Raw genomic sequence first — 27,803 nt, forward strand, 5'->3', positions numbered from 1 at the left:
GATTAATGCAGGTAAATTTTTCAGACAACTTGTTAAAACATATGATAACATTAACATAATTATAACAGCATCCTATGGGTAGAAAAATTAACAGACAGATCAATGGAATAAAAAAATGAGCATGGATATTGACCTTAGTGTAAAAAATAATTTTGAAGGTAGGGAAGGTGACACTGTAAGTCAGGGAGAAAGGGAGGGCCGCGGAGATGTGTGGTGCCAAGTCTCTGGACTAACGATTTGGGAAGAGAGCATTCAGTTAAGTCCTAACTTTATATCCGAAACCAAAGAAAACTCCTGATGGATTAAGTGTAAAGTAAAATGTTAAAAAAAGAAAAAAATAATAAGAAACCTGTAAAAGGAGAACTATTTTTCAAGTTAGCCAAAGGTAGCTTTTTTTAAACACCATAGCTTCACACAATATCAACAGTCCGCATTATAAGAAAAGTCCATGTTTATATTGGACCCCAATCCTGGATCGGTCATTAACTTCTATTTGATCTGGGGGCAAAGTGCTTAGACTCCTTGGGCCTTAGTTTGTTCATTGGTAAATTTAGGGCATCGGATCACACCATCCCTAAGATTTCTTCCAGTTCTGACAACCTATCATTCTGATTCCGAGCAAAATCAATTTCCTTTGGTTCCCTTCCTTTCCCTTTTCTGACCACCACCAAGATGTGAAAAACAGAAAAGCAGACCAGGTGAAACTGTTTTCTCTTCTGATTGTGGAAACAAAAGTCACAGAAGGTACTGATTTTTTTCTTTTTGCAGTTATGCATTTCATAAAGCATATATAGAGTACCTATTGTGTACCTGATCTTCTCCTAGTGACTTTTACGTGTTACCACTTTTAATACTCAGAGTGTGTCAGAGAGATCACCACTCCCATTTTACAGATAAGAAACCCAGGGAATAGAGGCTAAGATTTATGACCAAGCCTTATAATTAATATGTGGCTTACTCAGAATTTGGGCCTGTATTTACTTTTGACAGTCTGATTCAGAGTCTAGAAAAATTATCCCAAAAGAAATTGTGAAAAGGACAGGGTCTTACACACACACACATTATTAAGATGACTGAATACTATTCCTTACAAATCAGTTTCTCTACTAATGAATAATGTTGTATTTTTTAAACGGGCTGAATTTGTATGTGGGGTTAATGCCATCATTGACTTAAGCAAAAATACCTGAACCGGACATGCTCCTAGCCTGCTCTCAGGTTTGCTTGGGCATCTCTCCAGCAGAGTTTACTGATATACCATAGAAATTATGGTAAAGCCCAGCAGAGTCATTGAAGTGAAAGTCTCAATACTGTTCAGCAAGGGATGCCAAATTAAATAAAGAGATCCCCCAGAGGTTCTGCAGCTGCATGCCAACCCAGCTGCTGGTATGAGGTAAATGAGGATCAAACTCCCTCTCACTTGTGACCTTGGCCGGTATTTAAACAACAACGCCTAGAGACTGGCACACTGTTCTAGACTAAGGCGATGAATCGCAAGTGCAAAAATAATTATAATATGTGATAAACCCATTCACAAAGTCTTTCTTAGGTTTTCACTGAAAGGAGCACCATTTAAACTCACTTCCTTTCGTAAGCCCCCAGTGAAGGTTGAGATGATCGATTCCAAGTATCAATTTGTAATAGGCAGCCCTAAGTTTACAGAAGAAAGATGGCAGAGAACCCAGAGGTCCTCCAGCTGCTATTTTTTCATATCTTGTGACAATGTTTGAGCGGCGGTGTGGTATAATATTCTATGCAAAAGTCACAAGGGTGAGCAACTCAAGCCATTCTTTTTTCTTGTATGAGATGTAACAGACGTGTAGATGAAATCCCAGGGCTTTATTGTTCTCTTGTAATCGCTTTCCCAGAATGTTTAAATGTCTACTGGAATGCTAGAGAGAAATGCTATTAAATTTACAGAGGAAAAATAGCAACAAGAAGTAATTAGACTTCTGTTTGAATCCATTGGAAACACCCTGAGTCCAGTGTGTTTCAAGCTCCTTCGAAGAAACATTTTGTGCAAAACCAAGTTATCCCTTATCTTTTTCTTCGAAGAAACATTTTATGCAAAACCAAGTTATCCCTTATCTTTTCACTTTGCAGAATGGTCTCATAGTAATGAATCACAGCGATTACAGTTGTTAGCTTTATACTAAACCTTTGGTCAGTTTTTTTCCAAAATGTATTCCAAAGAATACTGGTTCCTTGGAATGTGAATAGGTGTTCCATGAAAGGAGAGTTTTGTGGCTCCATAAAAACAGGAAACGTGAGGCTGAAGAGAGTCAGGCTGACTTTCACACCATTAGGCCGCCTGGAGTCACCGCCTCGCTGGAGTGCACCAGGAATCTTCAGGAGGAGGGCGACCCATGCAGTGAGCAGTGTTGCTCAAACCTCCTCCGACGCGTTTCTGCAGAATAGCTCATAGAACTATATTCAGAGGAAGGCACTTCAGGAAGTTTTGCTTAAGGGCTGCATTTTAACTATTTTCAATTGAAAAGTGTTTAGACGATACTACGTATTTTCCTTTCTTAGTCGTATTTTACTGGAATTTAGTATTTTCTTGGAGGCTTTGGGACATCATGACAAACTCCACCTTTTTTATGTGATGTGCTGTATGGGGCTTTGAGGTGTGCATCTGCTCACACCTCAGACTTCTGTGTGTTCAAAATGATATTTTCTCTGGTGTCTCCTCCAAGGTTGTCTCTACTCATCTCGCTCTTTGAGTCTGTTCACAATGCCATGGTCACTTCTGCTACTGACTACCCTGGAATCATCCTTAAGACCCCTTCCAGTTCTGAGAAATGTAACCCTCTATTTGCCTTTCCCTTCCTCCCTTCCTTCCTCCCTCCCTCCCTCCCTCCCTCCCTTCCTTCCTTCCTTCCTTCCTTCCTTCCTTCCTTCCCTTCCTCTACATCCTTCCCTTTCTCTTTTACCTTCCATATTGGTAATTTCTGCTTTTGCTTTTTCTCTGTCACTCTTACTAGGATTTACCAATTTGATGAATCTTTTGGTTCTGTTTCTCTATTATTTGTTTTCTATTTCTTGATTTCTCCTCTTACCTGCTTTTATTCTTGTCCTCCTATTTATTTTGAGTTTATTTTACTCTCCCTTTTATTTTAAAGCTTTTTAAGGTAGAATCAGATGATTGATTTTTGGCCTTTCTTCTGTTCTAATGTAAACATTTAGACTGATAAATTCCTCTCTCAGCAGTGTTCTAGCTGTGTCCCACAAATTTTGATATGTTGCTTTTTTATTATCATTCACTTCAAAATTCCCCTAGCGATTTTCTTTGACTCATGTGTTATATAGAAGGGTATGGTCTTAGCTTTCTCATTCTTACTGAATTCTGATTTAATTCTGTCAGAGAGGGTCAGAGAACATAACCTGTAATATTTAAATCCTTTGAAAGTTGATTGAGACTGATTTTATGGTCCAGGATATAATTCATTTTGGTGAATGTTCCATGTACATTTGAAAAGAATGTGTATCCTACAGTTGTTGGTTGTAGTGTTCTATAAATATCAACTAGGTCAAGGTGGCTAATGGTAATATTGAGATCTGCTATATTCTTACTAATTCTTTAAAATCTCTTTGTTCTACAAATTACTCAGGGGACATTTCTAAACCTTCAACTCTGATTGAAGATTTGTCTATTTCTTCCTTTAGTTCTGATTATTTTTGTTTCATGTATTTTGTGTTAGTGTTATTAAAGACATATGTGTTTATGATTTTTATGTTTTCTTGCCTAATTGACCCTTTTATTTGTCTTTCTCTTTGACAACAGTCCTTGTTTTAAAGTCTATTTTTGTCTGATATTAATATAGCCACTCCCTCTTCCTTTTGCTTTCTGTTTACGTGGTATATCAATCTTTTGTTGTTTTTACTTCAATTTGTGTCTTTAAAATTAAAATTCACCTTGGGCGCCTGGGTGGCTCAGTCGGTTAAGCATCTGACTCTTAATTTTGGCTCAGGTCATGATCTCAGGGTTGTGCGATTGAGCCCCATGTCAGGCTCTGCACTGGGCATGGAGCCTGCTTAAGATTCTCTCTCTCCCTCTCCCTCTCCCTCTGCCCCTCCCCACTGTGCATGTATGCTCTCTCTCTCTCTAAAAAATTAAATTAAATTAAATTAAATTAAAATTCACCTCTTATTGATAGCATATAGTTTTATCTTCTAGTTAAAATCCAGTCTGATAAGCTCTGCTTTTTAATTAGAGTGTTTAGTCCATTTTCATTTAATATAATTATTGACATAGTTTGATGTAGAACAATTATTTTTCTACTTGTTTTCTATTTTTTCCATCTCTTTTTTGTTCCTTTGTTGTCTGCCTGACTTAGGGTTATATGTCTGTTTTATTGACTTTTGAACTATACCTCTTTGTGTTATTTTTAGTGGTTGCTCTAGGAATTACAATACGTATCCTCAACTTATTACAGTTTCCTCAGAGTTAATATTGCACCAGTTCAAATACAATGTAAGGAACTTGCAACTAGGAGCATCTGGGTGGTTCAGTCAGTTAAGTGTCTGCCTTCAGCTTGGGTCATGATCCCGGAGTCCCAGGATCCAGCCCTGCATCAGGCTCCCTGCTCAGCAGGAGAGTCTGCCTCTCCCTCTGCCCCTCACCCTGCTGCTTGTGCACTCTCTCTCTTTCTCTCTGTCAAATAAATTAAAACTTTTTTTTAAAAAAAAAGGAACTTGCAACTATAGAATTTCATTTGTGGTATTGTCATGTGATTTATATATATATTATAAACTGCACAACATGTTATAACTTTTTGCCTTAAATAGCCAGTTGTCTTTCAGAGAAATTAAGAAAAGAAAAACACATGTATTTTATTTTTACCATAGATATCTAAGTTTCCATCTTGTGTCATTTTCTGTCCACCTAAAAAATTTCCTTTAAACATTTCTTGCCTGCTTAAGGCAATGTAACACATGCCTGCTGGTGACTCATTGTTTTCTTTTGCCAAAAAAAAAAAAAAAAAGTCTTTATATTGCTTTTACATAGAACTGTGGATTGTCAGGGATTTTTTTTTTAATTCATTTTTAATTTTTTTAATTTAAAGTTCCATTGTTTCCAATAACTCAGCCATCATTTGGGTCATTGATTCCCTATATATAACGGATCTTTTTTTTCCTGACTGCTTTCACGTTTTTCTCTTTGTCTTTAGCATCCAGGGGGCTAATTATGTTGAGTCCATGTGTCGTTTTCTTTGTGTTTATCCTGCTTGAGGTTCATGGAGCTTCTAGGATCATCTGTAAGTTTATGTTTTACAGAAAACTGAGAGACATTTGGCCATTATTTCTTTAAATATTTTCCTCCACATTTCTCTCTCTCCTCTCTTTCTGGGACTTCAATCACATACAAATTTTACAACATGATATTGTCCATTAAGTTCCTGAAGCTCTATTCTTTTTTAAATTTTTTTTTCTTTCTGTTCTTCGGATTAGATAATATCTGTTGATTTTTCTTCAAGTTCACTCCCTTTCCTTCTGCCCATTCCAATCTGCTGTCAAGCCTATCCAACAAATGTTTCATGTCACATATTCCACTCTTCAGTTCTAGAATTTCCATTTGGTTCTTTTTCTATAGTTTTCATTTCTCTACCAAGACTTTCCATCTGTTAATTCATTATGATCATATTTCCTTTAATGTCCTTAAAGTCTGTATAATAACAGCTTTAAAATCTTTATCTGCTAATTCTGCCCTCTGAGTCATCTTGACATCTGTTTCTTTTTTTAAACTACTTTATTAAAGTATGATTGACATACAAAAAGCTGTGTATATTTAATGTATACAGCTTGGTGAGTTTGGAGATTACATGTACACCTGTGAAACCATCACCACCATCTTTACCATAAAACATCACCTCTAGGGGTGCCTGGGTGGCTCAGTCGTTAAGCATCTGCCTTCAGCTCAGGTCATGATCCCAGGGTCCTGGGATCGAGCCCCACATAGAGCCCCACATCAAGCCCCGCATCTAGCCCCTCATCAGCCCCGCGTCGGGCTCCCTGCTCAGCGGGAAACCTGCTTCTCCCTTTCCTCCTGCTTGTGTTCCCTCTCTTGCTGTCTCTCTCTGTATCGAATAAATAAAATCTTTTAAAAAATAATCACTTCTAAGATTTGTTTCTCTTGACGACTGTTTCTCCTGTGTGAACACTTTCCCGTTTCTTTGTAGATATAGTGACTTTTTATTGTTATACACATTATAAATGATGTGTTATGGAGACTCTGAATTCTGGTACCTTGCTAATGTGTGGATACCTGTTCAAATAGGCAGTTAATTTGCTAGACTCAATTTCCAAACTCTATCCTTGGTGAGTAGCACCTGAAATCTCTACTCAGTTTTTTTCAAATTGTTAACTGCTATGTCTTTGCTGGGCTCCTTAGAATCTCTTCTATTTAGGTGTAGCTTAGGGGTCAGCCAAGGATTTGTATGGCATTTATTTGTAAATTTTCGGTCCCTGCCTTACAACTTCCTTTTTTTCTGGGAGCCTTTATGGAGCCCTATACTCCATCTTCTTACTTCTCTAACCAGTAAGATTGTGACTTCCTTCTGCATCTCATGGACTGAGAGGTACTTCCAGGCCAGAAGTCACACACACACAAACCTCAACTGTTGTAGTTCCCTTCTTTCAAGATCAACTTTCTTCTAGCTTCTGTCTGTTTTCAATTTATCTCAGCACCTTCAAATAGTTGGGTTTTTAAAATTATTTTATCCACAATTTATATTTGTTATCTTCAGGAGGGTTAGTCAGTTATAAGCTAGTCTACCATCACCAAAAGCATAACTAGACCATTATTTAGTTTCACTTGCCATTGTATTACCTTTATCAAAAAGAAAAACATTTGCTATTTATATATCTTTGTTAATTGCTCCTTCCCAATACATTTTAAGTAGTTATATTTTTTAAAACATTCTTTTGCACTATTCCTTCCTTAAATGAGACAATACAGGATTAGATGAGCTCTGAATTATGAAATGCCTTGAGGATACTATAGAAATACTTACAATATATGTTATAAATGTAATAAGAGAAGTACAAAAAAGCCATAGGAACTCAGAGGAGGATGAGATCAAAAGTGATTTCCTAAAGGAGGTTACCTTTAAGCTAGCTGTCAAAAGGTGACAGGAATTTAGTAGCCAGAGCTAAGAGGGAACATTGTAGAAGGAACATTATAAGCATTGCAAAAAAGTGGGAGGTCAGAGGCTCAAGTTTTTTTGGTTACAGCTTTAAGTGTAATTTATAACTCAAAGTCAATACTTAAAAGTTCACAGCATGAACATATTGCCACACACAACAATATGAGTGACTCGCACACCAATTTTAAAGGTAAGAAGCCGGATACAAAAGGATACATACTGTAATAATCCTTTTATGTAAATTCAAGAACAGAAAAATAATAGCTGGGAGCGGAATTCAGAATAGTGGTTACCTTTGGGCTATCGGAGTGAATGACAGAGAGCATGAGAGAGGCCTTGGGGGTGCCTGCAATGGTCTACTTCTTGTTCTGGATGCTGGTTTCCCGGTGTCTGCTTTGTGAAAATGTATCAACTGATGACCTTATGATTTATGCCTTTTCAAAAATGAATGTTATACTTTAATAAAATGTTTATGTAAAAAAAGCCCCAATTTCTCATATGAAAAAAGTTTATATTGTGCATCTCTATATATTAATTCAGTAATTCCTCACAACGGCCTTATGGAAGACCAGTGATGTCGAGTTTTATGCAAAATTGGATTATATAAATTTGAAATACCATGACATAAGATAATAATAATAAATTATTGCTGTATACACAAAGTTTGAAATAATTTAAATCCCCCTAAATTTAAAAAAATAAAATTTCACTTTTTTCAAAGCTGGTGCAGTCTGAGTGAATTTAAGATATATTTATGCTGGGGTTTCCACAAAGAAATCCCATCTGAGTAAATAAAAACACCCTGTACTATTAGGATATAAATTCCACAAATGTAACAAATAATAGTAGATTAAACACAGCAGTGATGTTTTCTCACGACACACAGTTTATCGCTGATATAGCTGCTCTGCAATGTCAGGCATCTCTGCATTTTCTATCTGTGATCGAAGATGGCTAAGATGGTTGCTAGGCTCCCACCATCATGTCTGTATTCCAACCAGTAAAGTCACTGTGATTGCTATACCACTGGCCAGAATCCTGTCACAAAAACCTATCAAGCTGCAAAGGGGGCTGGGAAATGTAGTTTCTGGCTGTGTAGCGCACGGGAAGCCATGGAGAAGTCTCTGCCATAGCTGCCGTTCTTTGTCAGACTGTCTCAATTCTGTGAGTTCAGAATTATGAAACGCCTCTAGGAACAAATCCTTTACATAAAATTCAGCTGCCCTGTAGCTAAGAATATCCCTATTTTACAGAAGATACAACTGAGACTCAGAGAAGTTAAATGACTTACCCCAGCACATTGCTAATTAAATGACAGAGTTAGGACTGAAATCCAGTGCTCCAAGCCCATGATTTTTGCTCTTATGCTACAGATCCTCCCCAGGGAGTTTTTCTTCGAGCTCCAACACTGCTGGTAATCTTCAGTCTGAGACAAAGTGAAGCTCCTACTGTATCTATATGAAATGACACTGAGAACGGGGACAAAGTGATGGGGCTTTACCATGAGGACAGGAGTAGGGCTGGTGACCTGAGCTGTGTTTGGCTTGAAAGGTTCAAGAACTCAGGAAGCAAGAAAATGTAGTAAAAAGCGCTGGACCATGAAGCAGGGATGTGCCTTTTTAGTTCTGCCTCTATTAGGCAGATTGGTTGTGTGTCCGAGCTATTTTCCCTTCCTGATCTTTAGTATGCCGTCCACTCTATGGGGAGGAGGGCTGTAGAATATGGCCATGCAGGTTTAAATTCACCAAGCAGCAGATTCTGGAGCAGAGTAGAGGTGTGTGTGACATAGCTCCAATCTCCACCCCTCCCTGCCCCTAAGAAATATTGAGAGTCTCAGAAACACTACAAAATCTGGAGAGAAGATGATCAAGCAGGCATCCTTATCTTTTTTCTCTTTTGACAAGGGGACTTGGAAGAAAGAGGTGAAATTGGAAAGCAAATAATAATATGTCTAATTCTTCCAGAGAGAAGTGACATCTTCAGGATTCTATTGAAATGACCCAAAACCCCTGGGACTAGTGGGAGGGAGGGAGGACTAAGTAGAGCAAACTCTGATAACAGGATGTTCATCAGAATCTCAGGAGAGGGAGGAGAGCCTACGTATTTTCACAAAGACTGCATGTATACTAAAACGGAGGCTTCCCCGACCCAAGCCCTCAGATAAAAGAAAGGCGGAGAACACCCAGAATACCCAGTTCTCACGTGTTGCTGGGAAAGAAAACACACTGGTAGCAGACAACAGGGAAGGAGACGCTACAAGAGAGCAAGCAGATTGTCGGGGCAGAGCTGCCCAAGAATGTACAAGGGGAAAAGAAATGATATGGCCGCTGTACTGATTTATTATATAAAGGCCAGTATTTCACCCAGAGCTAACAAAAGTGGAGGGGGAGAGACAACCATGGGCTGCAAAAGACAAAGCCTAACCCGGAAAAAAATATAACTCAAGGAACAGAAGGAATTTTCTCACAATTTCTTCACAATATAGCGCAGCTTGATAGGAACATAAATTACGTAAAACTAGAGCTCAGCCATGAGATGATAGAATAGCAGAATGAGATAAAAAGGGAGGTTGCAGACATAAGGAAACAAATTGAATACCAAAATACTTTATGGAACTAATAAATAAACCATAAATAGGAAGAGCAGAACAGACACTGCTGAACACTGAAATATGGGCATGGAGAAAAGACTGTAAGCACAGAAAAGGCAAAGGAAAAAGACAAAGGAAATTAATTAGAAGCTGATAGATATGCATCGTAGTTTGTTACAGGCTAAGCTGCTGTAACAAAGAAATCTGAAGATATAGTGCCATAAATAGACCAGCTTATTTCTCACTCACAAAAACAGTCCACAGGTGAGAAGTCTAAGGTTGGCAGGACAGCTCTGCTCCATGACAGGGATCATAACCGAGAGAGGGTCCCTTCTGTCTAGATGCTATCTCACCTCATTCCTGTGGTTGGTTACAGACACTCTCCTTCCAGTGGCTGAAGCTGACTCCTCTCTACACCCATGTTTCAGCCCACAGGAAGGATAAAGATAGTCCAGGGCAGGCATTCTAAGGAGATGGCCCAGAGGTTGCACTTATCACTGCTGCTTACGTCTTACTGGTCTCAATTTGGTCACGTGTCCACATTTAGCCACCAGAGACACTGGAAATGTAGTTTGGACTGGATAGCCATATGCCCAGCTAAAAGCATTCTATTCTAAAATGAACCAGGAGAGAACGAATAGTTAGGTACCACAACATGAAATATAAAGATGAGCCAACACTTAATGACACTAGGTGTCTCCAAAAGAGAGAACCCAGCAAATGAAAGAGAAGCTGTATCCAACGATATAATGAAAGAAAATTTTCCAGAAGTGAAGAACAAATGAAATCTACAGGTGGAAAGAAAGCACTGAATCACAGGAAAATTTGATTTAGAGTATTACAGCAAGGTATTTTCTAGCTAAACACCTGGACTTCAAAAACAAAGAAGGTTTCAGACATCCAGGCAGAAAGAAAAATCACCCACCATTCCTTACCCACAAGGGGTAAGGAATCAGGCTGGCATCAAATTTCACAACATTCATTGCAGAAGACAATGGGTCAGTGTCTTCAAAGTTTTGAGAAAAGAAAGGATTACCCCAGATATCATTTAAGTATAAATACCCATGAACACTTGTTGGAAAGGACTGCTTGGTAACCAAAGGCAAGCAACTAAGAAATCAATCAAAATAGGGGCGCCTGGGTGGCTCAGTCGGTTGAGCATCTGACTCTTGATTTCGGCTCAGGTCATGATCTCAGGGTCCTGAAATCGATCCCTACAGCAGACAACAGGGAAGGAGTTGTCTGGGCTCCATGCTCTGCGGAGAGCTGGCTTGAGGATTCTCTCTCTGTCCTTTCCCTCTGTCCCTCCCCCTGTTATCTCTCTCTCAAAAATAAATAAATAGATGAACCATAACAGACTCTTAACTGTAGGAAACAAGCTGAGGGTTGCTGGAGGGGAGGTGGGTGGGAGATGGGATAATTGGGTGATGGGCATGAAGGAGGGCACTTGATGTAATGAGCACTGGGTGTTCTATGCAACGGATGAGTCACTAAATTCTACCCCTGAAACTAATAATACATTATATGCTAATTGATTGTAAATAAAATTTAAAGAAATAGATAAATAAATAAAAATCTTTAAAAAAAATAAGTCCGTCAAAACAAGAACTCAAGCATAGAGAAGCCATGACACTGGATCTGTTTACACGTAGGATAACTACTAAACAATCCTAGCGATTATGGTTTCAAAACAGAATGCGGATATTATAAATCTGGACAATGTAAAAATAATAATCTAATACAAAATTGGGAGGTGAGGGAGAGGGGATGGGCGTAGCCAGAGAGTTCTAATGTTCTCATCTTTTGAAGATGGGGGTATATTACTCAAATTTACAACGTGATTTAAAAAAACCTAAATGTTTTTCATAATCACCTTTATTTAACTATAGGGCAGGAGTCCACAAACTACTGCCTGAGAGTGGACCACCTGTTTTTGTACATAAAGTTTCATTAGAACATAGTGCCACCATTTGTTTACATATTGTCTGTCCTACTTTCCAGCTCTAACAACGGACCAGAACAGCCTCTAGTATTTACTGTCTGGCCCTTTAGAAAAAACAAAAAACAAAAACTGCCAACCCTTGCAGAGGAATCTTTTTCAACTCATAGGAATCTTGTGGTAAAGAAATATTGACTTGAGGTTTCATAATTTGTTAAGTTTAATTCAGTCTTTCCCCCTCCTATTAAATTCATGTCAAAAATTAAGTTTAATAATGTAATATAAATCCTATTTTTGTAAAATGATATATTAATCATTCCAAAGATGTCAGGGATAATGGATCACCTAATGATATTTGGCATGGTTTCTTAAACCTTCATCTTTTTGTTTTTCTGCATTAATTGGAATCTTTATAATGAGCATATATCATTTTTTACCAGAATCATAAAATAGGATGGTTTTTCTATCTGAAAACACAAGAAGCAAATATACCAAGATATTAACAATGATTAATTCTGGCTGGCAGGAATGTGATTGCTCTTTTCTTTTTTAAGCTTTTCTATGTTTTTTTTAAATTTTGAAAAACAATTAAGCTGTTATAGAAGGTTTAGGCATAAAGCGATAGAGTTTTGGAAATAGTCATGACACACCAGATATAAAGAACATTATTCTATTTCTATGATAGTCCATATCACCTATAAAACTACACAGCATGGTTCCAGGCTAAAAAATAAAGCATGACATAAAGGAGAAGCCAGAAGCAGATGATATTCGACTTCTGTTAGGCAATCGGCACTGGTTTCTTTCATTTTTGTTAACCTACCGTTCCAGTTTTGTCCCCCACCCACCCTCCTGGTACATACACACCATACTCCAGCCACACCAAGAGCCTCCCTTCCCTGAAATCTTCATCCATCTGTATGCTGTTCTGCTTTGTCACCACCATCCTTTCTCTTTATAATTGCATCCTCTTCTCCACGTGATACATAATTCAATACTTCCTTTAAGACACAATTTAAATATCACTTACTGCAGTCCATCCCAACCTTGGCTGCACATCAGAATCACCCGGGGAGCATTATAAAAATACTGAGGCCCAGGCTCCAGCCAGCTATTCGGATTTATTTGCCCAGAGTTGGGGCCCAGGCAGCAGTATTTTTAAAAAGCTCCCTGAGCGATTCTAACACACAGCTGGGGTGCAGTCGCTGTGAAGCCCTCCTCAACACCAGCCCAGAGTCAGTGACTCCCTCTTCTGCACTCCCATCGCCCTGAGTGTGTCCATTCCCCATGAAACTTAACGCCCATCGTATTGAAGTTAGTGTTATATAGTAAGTGCTAAAGGTTGTTCCATGCCTTCTCCCTCCAAGCAAGCAGATGCAGAGGGGGTTGTCTTACCACCGGAGCAGGATGGCGGAGTGGGCTCATGTTGCATGCCCAGTGACACGGCATGTGGGATTTATTTCTGTAATCTCGAGAGGATGTCAGCCCCAAGTGTAACCCTCTTCTGCATGCCCCTGCACACGCGCACACACACACACACACACACACACACGCATGCATGCACGCACGCGTGCACTGGGTCTGGCTTTTACATTGTTGAGATAGATGCAATTGAAACAATTAAAGAAACCAGCTGGCTGCCTGACAGGATCCCCGTATCATCCGCCTTCCACCCTCTCCTTTGTGTCACACTTTGCATTGTGTTTTATGTCAGATCCTGCTACTTTGGCTTTCAAGAGCAGGTTGGCAGGTGTACTTTGTCAAAGGCTTTCAGAAAATCCAGATAAATGATGCTCTGTGCCCTGAAACTGCCAAACCTGTACTTTACATCTTCGCAATGTTGGGCAATTTTATTTAAGTGGAATCTTTCTCTCTTCCTCCGATTTACCTTTGCCTCCCTGACCCTGATATCAATCAGACAAGCGGAGACCCTTCCCTTTTTGCTACTGAAAATCAGCTATGCACATGCCAGGCCTGCAGTACAGTACCTTGGGTGATCAGGAGATCCTGGAGGCCACCCGGGTCTGGTGGTGAGGTGAGGTGAGGATGAGAAAGAGACCACGGTGGATGGGCAAGATGGAATTTCCATAATAACACGACACGCACATGAACCCCTAGCTGTCATTAAGGCAAGGCCCATGGAGGGGCGCCTGGGTGGCTCAGTCAGTTAAGCATCTGCTTTCGGCTTAGGTCATGATCCCAGGGTCCTGGGATCGAGCCCCATGTTGGGCTCCCTGCTCAGCAGGGAGCCTGCTTCCCCCTCTCCTTCTGCCCCTCCCCCTGCTTGTACTCTCTCTTTCTCTCAAGTAAATAAATAAAATATTTTTTTAAAAAAGGCAAGGCCCATGCCACTCCCCTTTCCTCTTCCAACTCACCTGGAAGGCAGGAGATTGCGCTGTCTACTCTTTCCTTGTCATTGGGCGTGCAACATGAGCCCACTCCACCGTCCTGCTCCCGTGGTAAGACAACCCCCTCTGCATTTGCTTGCTTGGAGGGAGAAGGCATGGAACAACCTTGAGCACTTACTGAGCACTTACTATATAACACTAACTTCAATACGATGGGCGTTAAGTTTCATGAGGCATGGACACGCTCAGGGCGATGGGAATGCAGAAGAGGGAGTCACTGACTCTGGGCTGGTGTTGAGGAGGGCTTCACAGCGACTGCACCCCAGCTGTGTGTTAGAATCGCTCAGGGAGCTTTTTAAAAATAGTTATTTTAAACTGTCCTCACCAAATGTTTGGTGTTCACAGGATGGTAGCTGTTTACAATTTCGCTTAAGGCCCACATCCTTTGTTCACACAGACATTTTTTAGCCAATAGATACTTATTTGGGGAAGTGATTTTCTCTCCCCCTCTCAACTCTTGATGAATTTCCCTTTCCTTTCCCATGAACTTGAGGAGCAATAAGGTAGGGTACAACGGAGTCCAATGGCAAATTTCACTAATGTAAAATCAGATTAATCTTAAAATTGAATAAGCTGTGTATTTCTAGTATACTGTGTGACCTGAAACAAATCTACTAGCCTTTCCGTCTTGGTTCTTTATTAGTTAAAGAGCAAATTGTTACCTAGTTCCTTTAGAAGTTATGAAGATTAATTAATGTTTGGAAAATGATTTGAAAATTTAAATCAGTATATAAATACCAAACAGCTGCATCTTCCCTGTTGGGAGGGCCCAGGTAATTCATAACCTCTTCTAATAAAGGTAAAAATAGCGTACTTGAGCTATACAATTAAATGTGATTTATATGCAATACATATTAGTCTTTAAAAGCTAGAAACCATTTAATAGAAACAATTCATATTTCATAACTATAATAAAAGCATTTAATGACTTTAGAAAAGATAATCATCTACTGTAACTGATCTAGATATCAGGTCTTTAACTCTCTCTGAGATTTTCAAGAGTCCACTCAAAGTTCATTTTTAACCTATTAATGTTGACTGATACATTTACCTGTTTTTTAACCTTTTGTTTGTTTGTTTTGTTTTAGAGGGAGGGAGAGAATCTTAAGTGGGGCTCCATCTCACAACCCTGAGATCATGACCTAAGCAGAAATCAATAGTCAAACACTTAACCAACTGAGCCACCCAGATGCCCTTGATACATCTATCTTGAAATTCTCCCAGTTCGCTTGTTGATTTTTTTTTTTTTTTACTCTCACAACTCTAATATGTATTTCCTGGGAAATTTGCCTGTACAAAACTTTGCTGTATTCAAAACCTCTTCTGTCAAGATTTAGCACTTTTATTTCATAGTCATTAAAATTGAACGAAATCTTAATAGTTCCTTTATTAACTACTATAGTGACTTTGCATAGTGGAAATCATAACATGTTAATTGGATTTAATTAACTATTTTAAATTACACAAACTCCTCACAGTAGACAATAGCACAGGGTACTCATGAGCAATAAAATTGGAGCTGCTATTGCTACTTTATTAAAACTTAATGAAACTATTCATAACCTTCTTTATTGTTTACAAGAAGAAAACTGTGTTCATTTTGAAAGCAAAACTGTCTGCTGAAACAAATCTTTGATTGTCTAGGTGAAGGTTCAGAAGTTAATAAAAGGGTCTACCATATCCAACCTCACCGTTCTACCAGCCTCTCATCGCACGGATCCCTACTTCACGCCCATGCCTGTCCTACAAGCAGATGCCAGGAAAGGTTAGTGACTCAACGACCATTTTATGTGCTTAGGAATCTACAGGAAAGAGCATTGAGGAGGGATAGGGGGCCTGAGTTTGAATTCGGGCTCAGCTACTTATGCTCGTAGGTGACCTCAGACAAGTCGGGGTCTTCACTCTGGCGTGAGTTTGCTCCTCTGTAAATCAGAAATTTGGACTAGACAACAACTAAAGTCCCTTCCACCTCTGAAACCCATCATCTTACAGATTTAATATTGATTGAGATGTTGGTGTTATTACGTGTTAAAATTATTGTGTTTATGTGGTATTATTAGAATTTTTCAAGTTTCTGAGCAGATAGTTTCTGATGATATTCTGGTAGCATTTAAAAAATTTATTTCAATATACTATTATACAAAAGTATGAAGCCAGAATTAATGTAAGTGGCATTTAAACCATGCATGTCTCAGTCTAAATTCTAGTGTTCATGAAACCAGTGGGTTTCTAGTTTTTAAAACAAAAGGTCATATCATCTTCATCTCAGTATCCCTAGTGTCCAGAACCATGTTGGTTGAATGAATAAGTAAATGAATGACTAAGGACTGCGTGTTTCTCTCTGCTACTTAATTTAACTGGCTGAAGTGTTGAAAAATGCCTAAGTGGATCCCCTTTTGTATCTCAAATATAACCAAGTGAGATGGTCTTTAGTTATTCCCATCTTACTTTCTATCTGCTGTCTGGAATAGTTTGGACCTAAAGTGTTCCCAAAGGTTCTCTTGGACCTTGGAGGTATAAAGTTCTCCATCTTGTCTACTGTTTACTGACCTACTGCTGGAGGAAGAACAACAGAACTCAGGAGAACCCAGCATCATTATATATCCCTTAATGTGTGAAGTTCACGACTGTAACTATTACTTTTCTAGTTATAAACCATTGTTGTTCGGAGATCTTTGTGACATATGATTTTACTTAGTTTACATATTTACTCCCTGGGAATACGGAATGACTCCAGCAGAGTTCTTGCTTTAGTACCATCTTCTATTCTTCCTGGATCAAATTAAGATGAATGAAATAGTGAATGAATGAATGAATCAATCAATCAGGGTCCACTTTAGCAATAGACATAATGGAAAAAATTGCTGCAAAACAAAAGTGAATCTAGAACCATGGCAACTTCACCCAGAAAAAAAATCACATTTTCATCCCTCAGTGATCCACCAGAGAACACATGGCCTGCCATAATATTTGTAATTAATCAGCCAATTAGTCAACATATATTTATTGAGTACTCACCAAATGTCTGGTACTGTGCAAGGTGATAGAAACGTCAAGAAAGCTCAGGCCACAGAAATGTGGACACAGTGTCTAGATTTTTACATCTTCCTGATGCCCTTAATGTCATCTCAGGTTCACACAAGTCCAGCCAGAGGTGAAGGATTAACAACACCCAGAAGAGAGAGTTGTTTTGGAAAATGCAGGGTGAACTTCCTGACTTTTTCTCGAAATACCTTGTTACATCCAAAAAAGAAAGCAAGCTTTTCTTTTCTTTTCTTTTCTTTTCTTTTCTTTTTAACAGTGAAGAATATATGTCTCACAGTACACAAACCAAACTTTCAGGCTGTGTGTGACCTCTGGCCAGTTGCTCTCTGGTCTTGATTGATTAATCAACTCCAGACTCTACAAACAAGGCAGGCCTGACCTGGACCTTCCCTCCATTCTCTGCTAACTGCTTTCTCTACCCTCCACCACATGCCCTTCCCCTGCTCCTCTCCAGGCCAACCACATTTTCATATGGACCTTCACAAGTGCCTCTATCTCTGCCTGGAAACCTGGAAAAATCACTTCCTTAAGCATCTGTCTTTTCCTTCACAGATGATCACAATTTGTGACTCAATTATTGTGACTTTATTTAACATCTTCAACTCTCCTAGAGGCTCTGTGAGTTCTCTCTGGCTCATCACTGTATCCCCAGCCTCCAGAATAGCTCCTGCCACATAATAGGCACTTAACAAATATCCATTGAATGAATGAATGTCTATTCCCTAATCCATTCCACGGGAAAGTAAGAGTGTTATGAAAGTTTAATGAGACAATGGTGTTAAGGGATAATTTCCCAAAACAGGTAAAATCATGGATCTTATACAAATTTAAAATGAACTCATGTCAAATATTTTCTTTATTTAACGCGTTGATTAAAAAAGAGATCTGTAGGGGTCCCTGGGTGGCTCAGTTGGTTTAGTGTCCAACTCTTGGTTTCGGCTAAGGTCATGATCTCTTGGGTCTTGAAATCAAGACTTGGGTCAGGCTCCACGCTCAATGGGGAGTCTGCTTAAAGACTCTTTTCCTCTGCCCCTCCCCCCACTTGTGCTCACTCTCTCTCTCTAATAAATAAATCTTTTTAAAAAAAGAGGGAGAGAGAGAGATCTGTAGAATGTCACAACTGGTTTAAAAGAGAATCCAAAGGACCATATTTATAGCTCAGGAATATTAAAATAAATTTGCAAATAGATGCAAAATTGACCTTTCTGTGGGAAGGAAGAGTGTCCCTTCACCAGGCAGAATTTATTTTCAAGTCTATAAATAAGACTTATTTGCATTAATATCAGTTTTTTGTTTTGTTTTGTTTTTTTACAAACTAACCTTAATCTCTACAGAGTTGTGAAATAGCTCTGTCAAAAACTAGGTCCAGATAATCCCTGAAGGCTTCAGCATTCCATTCAAAAGGTATCCAGCAATCTCTTTTGCTTATTCCAAAACTTAAACAAAAATATTCTTACAGTCTTCCACCGTTTTGATTAAAAAGATTTCCAAAAAAGAAAAAAAGTCAAAATATAAGGCTGTTCTCATTAGGTTTGTCCTGATTACTTACACAGGTGCAGCAAGAATAGGCTATCTTAAGTTTGCTCTGCTGGAAATTTTCATAAGGAATCTTAGATTGAACTTTTAAAATCCTCTATTATTTGCTATCTTAAGGCTAGGAAATCAAGCCCAAGAAACTCTGCCCACCACATTTCAACTACAGGACCTATAAATTTGGGTAATTTCCTCTTTTCTAGAGGTGCTCCAAATATCCTAAGGTTCTTGGGCCTGGACATGACCTTCCTACCACCTGCAAGAATGAAAACCCTATAAGCCATGTACCAGGCCAGGTTTTTGGGAAGACTTTGTAAGCACTGGCTCCATAAAGTCAACCTTAGTTCTTTAAAAGTGACTTGTCATTCATGATTAATAAGTATCACTCTTAAATATGAAATTCCAGACAAAGTCTTGGTTGCATAAGTGATTTTTCCAATTGTATCTTAGTAAAAGGAGGACAGATTTTTATTGAAACTATCCAAGTAACTATATTGCCATGAAAAGTAAAGAGACTCAATGACAGTTTCTGAATTTGGGAGATGAGGGGGAGCACATTTAAAGGATTAGAAGTTTGATTTCCTTATTTCCTAGAAATCTTAAGAATACTCAATTTACATAACTTATTTCTCTCTGTAAGTCAATCTGAACAGAGCTCCTTTAATTTGAGACTTTACAGTCTAATTTATTAATACCATCTGGAGACAGAAAAACATTCTACATTCACAATGAGAGATAAAGGCCTTTCTGAATTACAGATACATAAACATACAGATACAGACAGGGCTTATAGCTTCAACTCTACAATTTCAGCTACAGATGAAAAATAAACACAGAAACACACCGACTGGTCCAGATGCCACCTTCTTTGTGGGCATGACATTCCTAGTTGATCTGAGCTCAAAATACACAAGTGGACAAGCAAAAGACTAACAAACTATATTCTCTATTGTCCTCTCACTCAACAGGGAATTAGATCTCTGTTAAGACATTAATCCATTTATGGAGACCACCAAATTCCCAGTCACTGTAGCTACCAATAAGGAATAACTTAGCCATACATGAAGCAAAAAGAAGAACAAAACAAAAAATTAATAGGGAGTAATACTAAAATCAGAAAAACAGACGATAAAGTTCTATTGCCGCTTTGAATTCGCCTGGGGGTGCTAAGAAAATATATGCCTAGACTTGGTTCCCTGTGCTGTGCATCATTTCTGGCAATTTCAGGTGAATCTTCTGCTCATCTTGGTGAGATCTCCAAAATTATTAAAGGACAGATATATTTTAAAGTAAAACCATGACTCTTATACAACTATAAAATGGAGACATCGAAGATTTTATTGAACTCATTGATTAAATGAAGGAATCAGTAGGATGTTACAATTGGTTCCTAGGAGAATCCAAACAAATCAAGAATAGTGAAATAAATTTGCAAATGGACACACGACTGGCTTTTTGGGGGTGACAAAAGCATCATCCCTCTGTGTGACAGAGTTCATTTGCATGCATATAAAACAAGAAATATTTGCACTGCTTTCAGTTTTCTATATATTAACCTTAATCTCTAGAGAATTGTAAAGTAGACTCATCAAAAACAAAGGTGATTACAGGGTCAGATAACTTCCAGAGGTTCCAGCATTTCAGTGAAAAGATACCCAGCCTCTTTTGCTTATCCCAAAGTCGTAACTTTTTCCTTCCAATGGTAAATGTACACACATGTGTTTATCTAAAATTAAGTCAATTGCTCCAACCAGTACTAAAGCAAAGGTTAAAATCATGCTTACATTCTTTGGGATTCTCTCTGAGTGCAGTAATGAAAATATACTGAATTAGTAGGAGCTCTGTTTTTCACATCTGCAAGTCAGGCAGAGTTCTTGGAAACGGGATTTGATACTTAAGGGTGGAAAATAGTTGTGAGGACACAGAATTACTCTTAATATTTTAAGGTAGTTAAATCTAGTGTTAGAAAAATTAAATCCTGAAGTCCTAATTTCAAATGGGGCTTAAAGAGTTGTACTCTGGATGAGAAGTTCTTAAATTTAAAAGTACAAAAGATTGACCTGGAGGGCTTACTAAAAAATGTAGATTACTGTTATGTCCTGGAGGCTTCAATAATACAGATTCCCAGACCCTGACCTCGGAAGTTGGGACAGGCCCAAGAGAGGGCCCAGAAGTCTTCATTTTTAATAAGAAATTCCGCCCCCCCCCCCCCCCCCCCCCCGCGAAATGATTCTGCAGTAAGCAAACTGAAGATTTCTCTTTGGAATCATTGTTTTACAAGTGAAGTCTTCTCCAGCTCCCCAATCCCTCAGTGATCCTTTCTCTGAATTCGTGTAACACTAGATTTTAGCATCCTTAATAACAACATAACATCGTCATCGAGGTCCTCAGGCAAACAGAAACCATATTTGTTCCCCTTAGAATCTGTGCCAACTTCTTCAACTTAATTCAGCTCGGTACACAGCTTGCAGACAAGGATTTCCTTGAGACTCAGAGTTCCTTACTTTCCTTCCTATTACATGAGAGCAACAAGAAGCTGAAGCCCTATCACAAGTTTATTTCACATCCTCCCTGAGTTTCTGGGTTTCTGGCTTCAACACAATAGGTCCACCTTAATGAAAGCATTGCCCCTGCCAGAAGGCTTTGCTCAATTATTCATTAATTCATTTAGTTGTTTATTTATTTCACAGTCTCTTGTCCTTCAAAAGCCCTGGTACCAGGGACACCTGGGTGGCTCAGTCGTTAAGCATCTGCCTTCGGCTCAGGTCATGATCCCAGAGTCCTGGGATCGAGCCCTGCATCAGGCTCCCTGCTCAAGGGGAAGCCTGCTTCTCCCTCTCTCACTCCCCCTGCTTGTGTTACCTCTCTCGCTGTGTCTCTCTCTGTCAAATAAATAAATAAAATCTTAAAAAAAAAAAAAAAAAGCCCTTGTACCAGCCATGCTGACATAGTATCAGTTCTAGGGATCATAAATTAGGATCATTAATATTATCCATGTTTCCCAGTTACACTAAATTAATCTATTTGAGCAATCACATCTTCTGGTGACATGAGAAATGTCTAAAAATAACTTTCTTTTGTTGTTGTTGTTTTGTTTTGTTTTTAGAGAGGGAGATTGAGAGCGGAATGTGAAGGGCAGAGGGAGAGGGAGAGAGAGAATCTTAAGCAGATTTCACGCCCAGCACAGAGCCCAACACTGGGCTCAACCTCACGACCCTGAGATCATGACCTGAGCCAAAATCAAGAGTCAGCTGCTTAACCGACTGAGTCACCCAGGCGCCCCTAAAAATAACTTTCTTTTATAAAATATGACTCATTGTAACAACCGGAGAATAGATACAAGCACATAGATTTTCTTTCTTTCAGAACAAAACCTCTCCTTAGTTATGAAGACCGTGTACTTGATTTCTCTGAATTTTAAAAAGAATAACAATGTTATCAATCATTGAAAATGTTAAGTATAAAGAAGTTTTAGTTTGCACTGAAATTATATTTCTACCTTAAGATGAAATTATCTTTTTTTTTAAGATTTTATTTATTTATTTGTCAGGGGAGAGAGAGAGCACGAGCCGGGGGGCAGTGGCAGGCAGAGAGAGAAGCAGGCTCCCCACTGAGCAAGGAGCCTGATTTGGGGCTCGATCCCAGGACCCTGGGATCATGACCTGAGCTGAAGGCAGATGCTTAACGACTGAGCCACCCAGGCGCCCCACTCCGAAATTATCTTAATACAAGTTTATTTCATAAAACCACTATGGGAAATGCCATTTTATCTTAGGTTAGAATATTAGGCTTAAACGAACGTGTACTCTAATGGTTTCTTCATGCAAAGCATTAAGGCACTAGATGTGCTCTCACAAATAAGAAGACTATTCGTCTAGATCTCCGACTTTGTAGAAATGCTTGGAGTTAAAGTCATATTCTAACCTTCCTTCTCAGGGATTTTAAGTATGATTGAACGAGGACTGATTCCACCGACAGCAAGGATTACCTTTCAGAACCCACCCATTATCCCGAGAGCAGCTCCTCTGCATAATTTTGATGAAGCACGTAAGATCCCAGCTGCCGGTAAGACAGCCCTGCCTGTATGCTTAGCTGGGGATACTCAGGAATTACCTCCCACCAAATCTAGTCTTCCAGTATCCAACTTTTATCTTCAATGATAGGACAAGATGAAAGCTGTAAGGGTTCTAAGTTTCACTTGACCGAATAAAGTAACTTTAGTCTCTTTGTCAAATACCTACGCACGGCCTGTTGTGTCAGAAGGTTGGTATTTTCAAGGGGCTTGCAGCTTGGTTGGGAAAACAAGACAGATAGAACAAAGATAAATAACAATACAAAGAAGCAAAGAATAAAAACCCAAGAGTTGTTAAAGTCTAGTGCTACAGGTGTTCAAAGGAACAGTTGTGGAGGGGCGATATAAGAGACTTCAAAGAAGAGCCTCGATGAAATAGGGTGTCCAAGAAAAGTGTCAACCTGGATTCTACTAACCACTTGCAGAAGCCCAGGCAAGCCATTTACTTTCTCTGGGCTCCAGCTTCCCCAGTTATAAAATGAAGGGCTTTGGGCTAAATGAACTCATCTGTTCAACAAATATTTGTTGAATGCCTGCTTTATCAAAGGTAGCTTTTAAGGGCTGGGGATCCAAGAGAGAATAAGTCAGACAACATTTCTGCCCCCAGGGTGCTTACGTTCCAGTGGGAGAAACAGATAATAAGCAGGTGAGTAAATGAGAATTTGAGCTAGTGGTAAGTGCTAGAAATTAAACAATATGAATGAGATAATGGTAAGGAGGTGGTCACTTTGCTTGTAAGGGAAGGGTCAGGGAATGCATCTTCAGAAGACGTATGAGGCTTGGGTTGAGGTACAAAGGATCAGAAGAAGCCAGCCAGGTGAAGATCTAGGGAAAAGCATTCCAGATATAGGCCAGCACAGATACAAGGGCCTAAGGACTAAGGAGAGAATGAGCAAGGCTGGTGTGGCTGGAGAGCCAAAAGCCAGGGAGAGAAGGGAGGAGATGAGGCTGGAAAATAGAGAGGAATGACACGACATAGCCTGGAGCGGAGACTACGAGTTGTCCTCAATATTCATTCTTCCCTACTTCCACGGTAATGGAGTCGTGCATGGGCACATGTCAGCTTAGCTAAAGACAACATTTCCCAGGCTTCCTTTCAGCTAGGTGTGCCCTGTGACCAGGTTCTGGACAAAGAGGATGGAAGCAGAGGTAGGAAGGGAAACTTCTGGGCTGAGCCCATAAGAGGAAAGGAGCATGGTCTCCCCCTTTCCTTTCCCCTCTGGCTAGCTGGGAGGCAGATGTGATAGGCAAGCACGTGAGAGCCACCGGTGGAACTCTGTGTTCCATCCCCGAGTCTGGCAGAGCTGCCCTACCAACCTGGGACTGTCTTCCTTCCAACTCTTGTGTGAGAGAGAAATAAACTCTTAATTTGTTTAAACCACTCTATGTATTTTAGGATCTTTCTCTGTAAACATCTTTCACTACAGCAGAACTACATGGCAGCCTTTCAAACCATGATGAAGAGTTGGATTTAACTAAATACAACAAGAGCCCACTCAAAGGTTTAAACAAGAGGATGAAGTGATCTGATTTATATTTTAATAAGACCATTCTGACTACTTTACAGCTAATGAATCATAGGGGAGCATGAGTGGAAACAAGAAGACTAGTTAAAGGCTATGTCTGTAAACCATATGAGAAATGACAGTGGATTTGAGGAGGTGTCAGAGGATATGAAGAGAGGTGAAAAAAATCAGGTAGAATTTTGGAAGTAGAGCCATGATGACTCGCTGATGGATAGGAGGGAAACAGAGACATTATGGACAAACATGTATAAATGTATGAATGAATTATGTATGAATGTGCCCCAATTTTGTATCCATTCTACTGTTGATGGGAATTTCATGGTTTATAGTATAGGGCCATTAGGAATAATACTACTTTGAACATTCTCATACATGTCTTTTAATGCATATACATATGCATTTCTGCCGGATACATATCAAAAAGTAGAATTGCTTTGTCATAGGGTACACATACGCTCAGGTTTAGTAGATCTTGCCAAACGATTTTCCAAGGTGGTTAATGATGATTTATTTTCCTACTAGCAGTACAGGTGAATTCCAGATAATATATATCTTTGTCAACACTTGATTTCAGTTTCATGTCTTTTAAAAATTTTGGCCCTCCTGATGAGTTTGTTGTGGTATCTCTTTGTGGGTTTAATCTTCACTTCCCTGATGACCAATAAAGTTGAGCAGGTTTTGGTAGGTGTATTCATCCTTTGAGTATCTTCTTTTAAAATGTGATTTAAGACTTTAACCTATTTTTTGAAAAATGGGTTTTCTTTCTTTTTCTGGGTTATTTATAGGAATTATCTATACATTCTGGATTCTAATCTTTTATCGGTTATATGTATTGCAAATAATTTTTCCTACTCTGTGTTGGCATTTCGTTCTCCTACTGGTGTCCTTTTTCAATAGAACTTTTGATTTTGAGATCATCGTAGGTTCACATAGAGTTGCAAGAAATAATACAGAGAGATCCCTTGCACTCTTAACTCAGTTTTCCTCAATAATAATGTATGGCAAAACTCTAGTGCAATATCACAACTGGGATATCAACACAGCCAACATACAGGATATTTTCCTCACTGGGAGGATATCTCATGTTGTCCTTTTATAGCCACATGCACTCCTCTCCCACCCACACCCCTTCAACAATCCCTGCCAACAACAGTCTGGTCTCCATTTCTATAATTTGGTCATTTTAAATATGTTAAATAAATGGACGCATGCATCGTGTAACCTTTTGGAATTGGTTTTTGTTGCTCAGCATAAATCTTGGAAGATTCATCCAGATTGTTGTTTATATCAAGAGTTTGTTCCTTGTTATCGCTGACTAGTACTCCACAATATGAATGTAGCACAGATGTTAAACCATTCACCTATTGGAGGATATGTGGTTTGTTTCCAGCCTGGGGCTACTATGAATTAAGCTGAATGTGGACTGGATTAACTGACTCATATGCAAATAACAGAGTATAGAAAGGGTAAAAATAGAAAATTTACAGTTCAGAAACCTGGCAAACCCTAACTTAACCAAAGGACCATGGTTAATACCACCAGGGATGCCATGTTGATAGCCTATGTCCTCTGATATGATGTGGTAAGGAGGGGACTTCACCTCTGTGGTATTCTGCCTAAAACCCCATAACCTCATTCTAACTATGAGAAAGACATCAAATAAACCCAAACTGACAAAATTCTACAAATTACTTATACTCCTCAAAACTATTAAGGTCATGAAAAATAGGGAAAGACTGAGAAACTGTCACAGACCAGAGGAGACTAAGAAGACATGATAACCTAATACACTATGATATCCTGATCAGATCTTGGAAGAGTAAAAGGACAGTATAAAAACTAGTGATGGTGGGGGCGGAGCAAGAGGGCGGAGGAGTAGGAGACCTGGATTTCGTCTGGTCTCAGGAATTCAGCTGAATAGGGATCAAACCATTCTGAACACCTACGAACTGAACAGGAGACCAAAGAAGAGAGTAGCAACAACTCTCTGAACAGAGAAGCGACCACTTTCTGGAAGGTAGGACGGGCGGAGAAGTGAATCCGAGGCGATATTCGGGAGGATAGACGGCGGGGGAGGGGGCCTCCATCGGCCGCTTCTGGCAAGTGCTAGAGCCGTGGAGCCCAAAATCAGAACTTTTAGAAGTCAGCTCCGCTGAGGGACGTCGCTCCAGTGGTTAAGCGGGGGGTGGAACCCTCGCGGGACAGTGTGGTCTCAGGACCCTCGGGGTCACAGAAAGACCGGGGGTGCCTGAGTGCAGCAGAGCTCCCAGGTATCGGAGCAGGGAAGCCGGCTGCAGAGACGGAGCCGAGGCGCGGGCTCTCAGCTCGGGGTTGCCATAAACCATGATCCGCGGCCCAGTCGGGCCACTGCGCCTCCAGCAGGGACCCAACAAGCGGCAGAGCCGGGGAGACTCCCCTTCCTCCCCCGGGAGGAGCGGCGCAGGAGCGCACCGCAGGGATCTGCTGGGTTTGGAGACTCCACACGGGGTCGGGTGCCAGACATAGAAACGCTCGGTCACAGGCCGGGTGAGCACGGAGTGCGGCCAGAGACCAGGGAGATGGGAGTGACTGCTTTTCTCTGGGAGCACACTGAGGAGCGGAGCCCCGACTTCTCAGCTCCTCCGGGCGGAGATTGGGAAGCCATCATTTTCACCCTGGTCCTCCAAAGCTGTACCAGAGCTTGCAGGGAACAAAAGATCCTGAGAGCAAACCCGAGCAGCTTGCTTAGCCCGGACCGACAAGGGCAGGGCAATTCCGCCTCCGGCAAAGACATTTGGGAACCACGGCAACAGGCCCCTCCCCCAGAAGATCAGCACGAACAGCCAGCAGGCCAAGACCAAGTTTACCGATCAATGAGAACGGGAGAACTCCAGCCCTACGGGAATACTGCACATAGAATTTGTGGCTTTTTTTTACCATGATTCATTAGTTTTCAAAGTTAATTTTTTTAACTGTTTTTTTTTTAATTTTTCTTTTTCCCTTTTTCAACCAACATCTTATCAATCCCTTTTTTAAAAAAACATTTTTTATTTTTCATTTTTAGAGTCATATTTTATCCCTGCATAGTAGTTACCCTTATTTTTGGCATATATATATAAGTTGCTCTCTCTTTAAAATTTTGAGATACAGTTTCTTCTAACAGATCAAAATATACCCTAAACCACTAGTGTATGGCTTTGTTCTAGTCTCCTGCCTGATCACATTCTCTCCCTTTTTTTTCTTTTTTTTTTTAAATCTTCTTTCTTTTTACAAACAACTTCTTATCTTATCAATTCCTTTTATAAAATCTTTTATAATTTTCATCTTTACAGTCCATCCTTCCATCCCTTCATTGTATCAACCCTTATTTTGTACATATATAAGTCTTTCTTCCTTTAAAATTTTAGGAGGCACTTTTTTCTAACAGACCAAAATACACGCCAAATACACCCAAAATCTAGGTTGTGGCACTGATCTATGCACTAGCCTGATCATATTTGATCATATACTCTTTTTTTGTATTGTTCTGTTTTTGTTTTTATCTTTTTCTTTTTGTTTTTTTTTCC

At 39.6% G+C, this 27,803-nt stretch overlaps 1 protein-coding gene across 12 annotated transcripts in view; it reads left to right on the forward strand.

Annotated features, from left to right (window-relative positions):
* IQCH (IQ motif containing H) overlaps positions 1-27,803 on the forward strand; it is a 218,900-nt gene that overhangs the window by 55,348 nt on the left and 135,749 nt on the right. For all 12 annotated transcript variants that reach the window (XM_035728097.1, XM_035728098.1, XM_035728099.1 and 9 more), the window contains 2 exons: positions 15,727-15,847; positions 22,597-22,725. In XM_035728097.1, coding sequence (XP_035583990.1) covers positions 15,727-15,847; positions 22,597-22,725 — 250 coding nt within the window. The remainder of the gene's footprint in view (positions 1-15,726; positions 15,848-22,596; positions 22,726-27,803) is intronic.

This window comes from Zalophus californianus, chromosome 6 (genome assembly GCF_009762305.2).
Source record: "Zalophus californianus isolate mZalCal1 chromosome 6, mZalCal1.pri.v2, whole genome shotgun sequence".
Taxonomy (NCBI): Eukaryota; Metazoa; Chordata; class Mammalia; order Carnivora; family Otariidae; genus Zalophus; species Zalophus californianus.